The 9,283-nt window shown below is 33.7% G+C and overlaps 1 protein-coding gene across 1 annotated transcript; it reads left to right on the top strand.

The window, feature by feature from the left end:
• The first annotated feature begins 223 nt into the window (after window positions 1-223).
• Window positions 224-5,383, top strand: LOC141483307 (uncharacterized). Its single transcript, XM_074177809.1, has one exon. It carries the CDS (start codon window positions 224-226, stop codon window positions 5,381-5,383), a length of 5,160 nt encoding a protein of 1,719 aa, XP_074033910.1.
• Window positions 5,384-9,283: the final 3,900 nt, after the last annotated feature.

Genomic DNA, 9,283 nt, shown 5'->3' with positions numbered 1-9,283 from the left:
TGGTTATAAAAACTTGGATTGTTTTTTCTTTTCTCGAATCGGTTAGCAGTGTAAAAAACGGAAGTAGTCAGGCCTTTAGCGGTGTTGTCATATTGTTCAGTATATCGGGTATATTTGAATTACGGTCAAATAAAAATATTGAACGGTTTGGTATGATCTGAATTTCGGAAGGTGAAATTTGCAATCAGACATCAAGTTTCCATTGGAAATTATTAAAGTCAAAATGGGTACGGTAGCAGATAGGAAATTCAAAATGTTAACAGCGAAAAAAGAGTCTCTCTTCTCTATTTTGCAGAAATTGTACGATCTATCAAAATCATTGGGAACGGCCCAAGAAATTGAAGCTTTTAAAATATCATATTTGACTCTAGATACTACTAGAGAAGCTTTGAATTTGGTATTAGATCAGATCAATGAAGTGCAGTTTGAAATAGATGATGAATTTGTACCAGATTATAAGCTTCTTTCAACTATTAATCAATTGTGTTGTCACATTCATATGGCTGAAAAAGGAATTCAAAGACCTGATCAATTTAGGCAATCTAATAGTAATAGCGGCAATATTATAGTAGATAATAGATTACCTCCGTTGCCGAAAATTGAATTACCTGAATTTTCGGGAGAAATACGGCAGTGGGAAACATTTCATTCGCTCTTTAAGAGTATGATTCACGATAATGCATCTTTGACAGATTTAGACAAAATTCATTTTTTAGTGGGAAGTTTACGAGGACCGGCCTCGGGAATTTGTGCGGGATTTTCTATCACCGGCGATAATTATAATATTTTGTACAAGGCTCTGACCGAAAAGTATGAAAATAAACGGATGTTAGCAGACAGTTATTTACAACAAATTTTTGATTTCAAGCCGTTGCAAAGTGAATCGGCAAGAAATTTGGATGTATTTCTAGAAAGATTTGACGTAGCGGTCTCGGCATTGAAAAAATTGAATTTACCAGATTTGGCAGACTTCATGTTGTTGTATCAGGCTTTAGCTAAGTTAGATCATAATTCTGTAAGGGTTTTTGAAATGAAACAAGAGAGTTCCAAAATTCCAACTTATGAAGATTTAATAAAATTCATACAAAATCAGGCAAAAATATTACGTCGGGATAAAACAACATCGGTGTCGAATAATAATAATAAGCCGATAAAGACAATCAAAACGTTTGTGGTAAATCAACGGAAAAAAGAAGGAATGACATGCGTTTTCTGTCAGAAAACAGGTCATTACTTGGGTAGATGTGATAAATTCAAGTCTTTGTCACCGGGACAAAGATATGAAGCGGTTAGGGACAATGGCTGGTGCTACAATTGTTTGTCAAACAAGCACACAGTAAAAAATTGTCCTAACGAGCGGTTGTGTGTGGAGTGTTCCAAAAAACATCACATTTTACTTCATTTGGGAAAACCAAATTCAGTTAGTGGATCGAATGGGGAGGCGGCCTCAGGATCAAACATTGAGAGGAGGGAAACGGTTATTAATGATACATCAACGGTTGATGTGCATTTATGTTCAGAACCTAATGCGGTTTATTTAAAGGATGATTCCAACTATACAACTTTGCTTGCGTCTATGGTTGTTTTCGTGGAAACAAGTTTAATTGCAGGTGCTACAGCTAGATTTATTTTAGATTCGGGTAGTGAAGCCAATTTACTGACAATCGGATGTTGTAAAAGGTTAGGCTTGAAGATTTCAAAGAATTATTCTTCGGTTTACGGTTTGGGAGGTTCTATTCAGAAAGTTAAGGGAAGTACAATTTTTACAGTTGTTTCACGGTATAATCCACAAAAGAAATACACAGTTAGGGCTCTAGTGCTTGATAAAATCACTAACAAATTGCCAAAATTTAAAGTTGACATTAGCGCATTTCCCACTTTACAAAAGGTGGAATTAGCGGATAATAATTTCGATAAACCTGCGGAAATCGATGGGATTTTGGGAGTGGAAATGTTTGCTAATATATTGGAAGAGGGTCGGATTACAGGGGTATCGGGTTCTCCTGTAGCGGTGAAAACCACTTTAGGTTATGTTGTTATGGGACAATTTCCAATAGTACGGCGAAATCAGTCAGTATTTTTCTCAGTGCAGGAGGAAAATTCAATTGATCAACTTATTCGTAAGTTTTGGGACCTTGAGGAAATACCTAAAGGTTTTGCTATGAATCCCGAAGATATAGAATGTGAAAATATATATACTAGTACCTTTAGTAGGGACTCATCGGGACGATTTACAGTGGCGTTACCGTTCAAATTTCCGCCGGAAGGAAGTTTGGGAAATTCGCGGAATAATGCACAAGTTCGGTTACTTTCTTTGGAAAAAAGACTTGAAAGGGATTCAAAGTTACGGATTGAATACAATAAAGTAATGCAGGATTTCATAGACCAAGGTCATATGAAATTAGTGGATATTGACCCTAACGAAGCGTCATCGTATTATATTGGTCATCATCCAGTGATTAAACCAAGTAGTATAAGCACTCCGGTGCGGATAGTGCTAGACGCTAGTGCTCCTACGGATAATAATGTTTCTTTAAATGATATCTTATACCGGGGAGGCAAGTTGCAGGCAGATTTAGTTACTTTACTATTGAATTTTCGGTTGTTCAAGGTAGCATTGACAGCAGATGTTCGGCAGCTTTATAGGCAGATCAATGTTATTGAGAATCATTGGCGTTATCAAAGGTTATTGTGGCGTTTTAGTCCAGATCGTCCAATTGACACTTACGAAATAAAAGTTGTAGCTTTTGGAATAAAATCGTCACCTTTTTTGGCTTTACGCACTATCAAACAATTAATTGAAGACGAAGGAGAAAAATTTCCACTGGCGGCGAAATTTGTGTCAAGAGATATCTATATGGATGATTTTTGCACAAGTATAAATTCGGAAAAGGAAGCTGCGCAATTATACAAGGAATCAGTTGATTTATTTCAAGCAGGTTGTTTTGACTTGACAAAATGGGCTACAAATTCAAAGGCACTATTGAATGACATTCCCATAGAAAAACGGTTAGCGGGAAATGTATTTTTCTCCTCAGATACACAGGTATTAGGTATACAATGGCATACAGAAACTGACGTTTTCAGTTTCAAGGTGCATAAACCGGATCAGAAATGTACAAAACGAACAATGTTGTCGACGGTGGCTAAATGTTATGATCCGATTGGGTTGTTGGCACCTTTCATTTTGTATTTAAAAATATTGATAAAAAATTTATGGACATTGAAATTGGAATGGGATGAGATGCCTCCAGAGAATATTTTAGAAATTTGGGAAAAGATACGATCGGAATGGGGAGAACTTGAAAAATTTAAAGTACCTAGGCATATAGGAGCAATAGAACGAAACCCTGTAATGGTTTTAGCTTTCGCGGATGCTAGTTTGAATGCATATGGAGCTGTCGTCTACTTACGCAGTGTACTATCGAATAATGATGTGGAAGTTCAGCTGGTGTGTGCCAAGTCTAAGGTATCTTCGGCCAAACGATTAACCGTTCCACGGTTGGAACTTTTAGCTGCTCTTTTGCTTTCTAATTTGGTTAAATATGTTTTAGAAACTTATAAAGAACGGATTTTGATCACAAAAACTTTAGCTTTTTCGGATTCTTCCACTGTTTTAAGCTGGTTAAAATCTTCTCAATCTAGGGATGTATTTGTTGCGAATCGGATCGTTCGAATCCAGGAAAATATACCCGAAGTTTCGTGGTATCACATCGAAGGCATTCAAAACCCGGCCGATTGTTTATCGCGTGGTTTACTTCCTGAACAATTAGTTAGACATCCTCAGTGGTTACATGGACCCACATGGATAAAATTACCCCCAAATGAATGGCCTTGTTTTCGTGAGGAGGCTAAAAATTTTGGGAAGAAAGATATAATTGTACTGAATAATAATACGGACTTAGATTTTCATCATCCTCTACTAGATTTATTAGAACGGTATTCATCGTGGCATAAAATTTTACGAATAATAGTATGGGTTTTAAGATTTTTGAAAATTATTCCTAATAAGAAAATTATTTCATCAAAGGATCTCCATATTGCGGAGTTGGTTCTAATAAAACTGGTTCAAATTAAACATTTTGATTTTGAAATTCAGATGTTGAAGTCAAATAGATCTGGCTCATCTAGGTTAATCAAATTACACCCTTTTTTGCAAGATGGGTTGCTGAGGGTGGGGGGTAGATTAGCTAATTCAAATTTGAATTTTTGTCAGAAACATCCTTTGATTCTTCCAGCTAAAGATATTCTGACTGAAAAATTGATAGATTTTCATCATAAGATCAATCTTCATACTGGTGCTCACTTATTAGAGGCTATTTTGCGACAGAACTATTGGATTTTAGGAGGAAGAAATTTAATTAGGAGTAGAATACACAAATGTAATCATTGTTTTCGTTTGAAGCCTAAGAATGTAGAACCCCTTATGGCGGACTTACCCGCTGCCAGAGTTAGAGAAGCTCGTGCATTCTTACATACAGGGGTAGATTACTTCGGGCCACTTAAAATTACATTGGGTAGGAAGCGAAAGGCATCAGTGCATAAAGCTTATGTAAGTTTATTTATTTGTATGGGGGTGAAAGCTATCCATTTGGAATTGGTCAGTTCTTTATCAACAGATCATTTTTTACAAGCTTTCAAAAGATTTATAGCTAGAAGAGGCCCAGTACGGGTTATTTATTCCGATTGCGGGACGAACTTTGTAGGGGCAAAGTCAATTCTTAAAGAATTAAATGAACATATCAACTCTCAAGATTTCGTTAATTCATTTGAAACGGAGTTAGGAATAAACGGAGTCGAATGGAAATTTAATACACCTTTTTCTCCGCATCAAGGTGGTTTGTGGGAGAGTAACGTCAAGGCGGTAAAAAATCATATTTATCGGGTAATCGGTAATCAGCTATTAACGTTTGAGGAGCTTTCAACAGTACTGACTCAAATTGAAGCACTATTGAATTCCAGACCTTTATGTCGTTTATCCGCAGATCCCATGGCCCCAGAAGCATTAACTCCAGCACATTTTCTCACATTGGTTCCTTTGCGAGGTCTTCCTTCAGAGGACGTGACAGCGGTTCCTATTAATAGACTCAACCGATTTCAGTTGATCGATAAAATGGTACAGGATTTTTGGAAACGCTGGAGGACGGAATATTTGACGAGTCTACAAATGCGTTCGAAATGGACTAAAGATATTCCTAATATAACTGTGGGTTCAGTAGTTATCCTGAAAACGGATAACGCTCCACCCTTACATTGGCCCTTAGCCGTGGTTTCAGACATACATCCAGGAAAGGATGGCAGGGTGCGGAATGTCACTTTAAAAACCAGCAAAGGAACATTTAAACGTCCTGTTGTAAAGATATGTCCTTTGCCCACCCAATAAATGAAAATTATCTTCTTATTCAATTTTTTTTATTTTATACTGATGTTTGATTGGATTTTTCGACTTCTTTAGTTCTTTGTTTTTTCGAAAAGTCTGAAAAAAAAAATCAATTTTTCAGGGTGGGGGGTATGTTTTGGCATGTATATATTTAAGGAAAATTAATTTAAGTTTTCGGCAACACCGCTCTCGGTTTTGATAGAATAAATTCACTCAGTTGAGTAGTTTTAGTTTTGAAATTAGAAATATTCGGAACGACTGGATCGGAAAAGAAATAAGATACGCGCTGGTGATTCTATTTATAGTATAGACTAATGTGTACATTGTTCTTTGTTGAAATAAGTTTTCTTCAACACTGCTTCTCCTAAAACTCCTTGATCCATCCCTACTTTGCCATAATAGTTTCCCTGAAGCAGTTTGTATCCAACAGCAAAAAACGAGAAAGGGGTAAGTCTCAATCCTGGGTTTATTTAACCATCACTGAGTTATTATTTAATGTATTCTGTGTTTTGAGTTTATCATATCCATTACAGAACATAACAATATATATATATATATATATATATATATATATATATATATATATATATATATATATATATATATATCCAGTGTTGTCAACCCACAAAGTTGTTTTACACGAAGTTGATGAAATATATCCAAAAAATCCGATCGAAAATTTTAGACCATAAATTATAATACAAAAAATACCAAAATAGACACCAGTTGGTATAAAAAGCACCTACATATCAACGCCACTCAACTCACTGGAGGAGAAATAAGAATTTCCAAAAACGTGAAAACAGTAAATGTTGTTATTTAAATAGCGAATCATATACCATTAAGTATGTTTGTATGATTATGAGTTATATTTTTTGAATGAAACATTTTATATTTTTCATTGATCCTCTAATAGTACTCACACGACACGTTGAATTTCTATAACGGTCCCAAAATTATTATTTTGAAAGACAATTTTTTTGTAAAGACTTCTGTCCACCTCTAAGGAATTCGAGGTACGTCTTTTGAATTGATTCTTTATTTCTTATCAAGGAATATTTAAACACATTTCAACCTGCTAGGAATCGTATGTCAAACAATACGATCTCAGAGAAGTTTAAAAATTTTATGGTTCTCGTTCGTATGCGGACAACAATTGGGTTGGTTTGAGGAATAACTTCACCTAAACAGTTTTTCATTGAAAAATTTTTATATATTTTTTGATAAGGTAGCAGCTGTTTTCATATTTTTACCTTTCTATATATTTGAAATAGTGGCTAAGGATGATGTGCTGATTTCTTTTTTCGTTTCAGAATCCAAGTGATGTTCTAGGAATTGTGTGTAAACAAGAGCAGAATGCAGAACTCGATAGACGATAGTGATTTTTTTCAATGTTATTTAGCAGAATGGCATCTAGTTTCAAAAACTTCATTTGTGTAAAATTACTGATAAATTAATTCATTGTCTTGCCTGAGTTGTTATGTTGTTAATAGGCTTCGATTTCATTTTATTTGTTAATTTAAAATTTGTCAAGAATATGTCACTTTTTTATATATATGTTTTCTGAAAATTTAGTTCTCTATTACGTTTTGTTTTTATCATATGCTTTTTTAGGATGATATTTATGATTTGCAATTGCTTGAAATAAATCAATCATAAAATATAATGTATTATTTAATTTCTTCCCTTACCAGTTATACCTGTTCATACACAGTAAATATAAAAATCTCAAAGTGAAGAACATTATATCTATTTGAAGAAATTTTGCTCTCCTATATTCATGAGAAATATTTTTTTAAACTGAGAAACATATTCTCTCAAGTTGAATTTGAATCATTATTTCAAATGGACTGAATAAACGCTTCTTTTAAGTAAAAAAAAATATTCCACCAAGATTGTGCATACATTTCAATAGAAATAATCACATTAGCTCAAGAGAAGTAATAATGCATTCTTTACTATGAGCAAAATTAATCTCGAAGCAAAACTGTTTTGGGTTTTGAAAGAATGATATGTTAACTTGGAACATTATTTAAATGTATCCGTATGAGAAATTAATTGTTTTCCTTTGAAGAGAATCATTTTTCATTGAAACGCTTCTATTTGTATAAATCAAATAAACTCATTTACTTCATGAAAGATGAACTTATGCTTCTGTTTATAAACTGTCCCTCTCATTTGGATGTATTTAGTTACTTGAATCCAAGAACAGCTATAAGTGGTAAGGAAAGAAAATAAATAATACATTACATATTATAATTGATTCATTTGAAGCAATTGCAAATCGTAAATATTATCCTGAAAAAGCATGTGATAAAAAACAAAACGTAATAGAGAACTAAATTTTCTTTGCTAATCTTTGCCTAAATAGCATATTCCAACCGCACACTTTTGAGAGATCATACAGTTATACAAATAACATAAATAAATATTCAATAAGGAAACATATATAAAAGAAGGACGTTTTCTTGACAAATTGCAAATTAACAAATAAATCGAAATCGAAGCTCAGAAACAACATTACAACTCAGACAAGAAAATGAATTAATTTATTAGTAATTTTATAGAAATGAAGTTTTTAAAACTAGATACCATTCTGGTAAATAACAATAAAAAAATCACTGTCGTGGATCAAGTTCTGCATTCTGCTTTTGTTTATCCACAATTGCCGGAATATCACTTGGATTCTGAAACTAAAGAAAAAATCAGCACATCATCCTTAGCCACTATTTCAAATATATAGAAAGGTAAAAATATGAAAACAGCAGCCACTTAATGAAAAAAAAAAATTTTTCAATAAAACACTGTTTAAGTGGGTCTATTCTGTTAACCAACCCAATTATTGTTCGCATGCGAATGACAACCCTCAAAATTTCAAACTTGTCTGAGGTCTTATTATTTATTATACGATTCCTAGCAACTTTAAAGGTGCCTAAACATTATTTGATAAGAAATAAATGATCAATTCAAAAGACGTACCTCAAATTCACTAAAAAAATGCAACTCATGACTGTTTTCACGTTTTTGGAAATTCATATCTCATATCTACTGAGTTTGGTAATATTTCTACCTATTTCTTACATTCCTAAAGGAAATCTATCAGATAATTCCAAGCTGAGTAGGATATATTCAATTTGTTCCCAATGAATAACATAAAAACATTTCTGAAGTGATTACAAAAAGCAAAGACGTTTCGGAATTCAACAAATATTTACATGATGAAATCAAAAAGTGTCTGTCACATATAGAAGCTTTTTATACTTACTGGTGCCTATTTTGATATTTTTTATATTATAATTTATTGTCGAAACTATAAGTACCTTTATCTTTCAATAAAAAATGAATTCGGTCTAAGAGAAAATCAAATTTTATTTAGAGAAAATGCTCTTATTGGAAAGAAGATAAAATGTATGTTCAAAACAAGAGATTGGCAAATTTGAATCAACGTGGGGGATTTTTTAGTTTAAATTAATATACACTTGCAGAACTCGGCAAATGTAATAATTCATGTGTGAAAAATTACGGAGCATTGGTATAATTTTCGCAAAATGAAGGCAAAATTAAGAGTGGCCGTCAAAGTTTACCACTTTCTCTTCGGTACTACGTATACAACGCGGTACTTACTGATATAGCGGAGGTTTATCCAATTATAATACTTACCCATGAAATTATCTTTCCACTGTCGAAGACCCCAGTCTTGTAAATTCTGTTCCATTAAGGTAGATACAAAATAATCTGGAAGAAATTGCACTGCTTACAGACACATAAAACACTTCCTCCTCAAAATCGCAACACACCAACATCACTTTCCAATACATACTGGCGCGTACGCGATGCTTTCAATGGAATTCCCCGCTCCCCTCTAACTTAAGAGGATCATAGGAAGACCAGAGCACCACAGGT

The sequence above is a fragment of the Leptinotarsa decemlineata genome, unplaced genomic scaffold (genome assembly GCF_025532065.1).
Source record: "Leptinotarsa decemlineata unplaced genomic scaffold, Ldec_3_MD MMD2_tig00003308_RagTag_RagTag, whole genome shotgun sequence".
Classification (NCBI taxonomy): Eukaryota; Metazoa; Arthropoda; class Insecta; order Coleoptera; family Chrysomelidae; genus Leptinotarsa; species Leptinotarsa decemlineata.
This window is presented reverse-complemented; position numbering and strand designations above follow the sequence as displayed.

What these genes read in the sequence shown, in the direction of transcription:
- LOC141483307 (XM_074177809.1), top strand. Translation starts at nt 224, where the DNA reads ATGGGTACGGTAGCAGATAGGAAATTCAAAATGTTAACAGCGAAAAAA.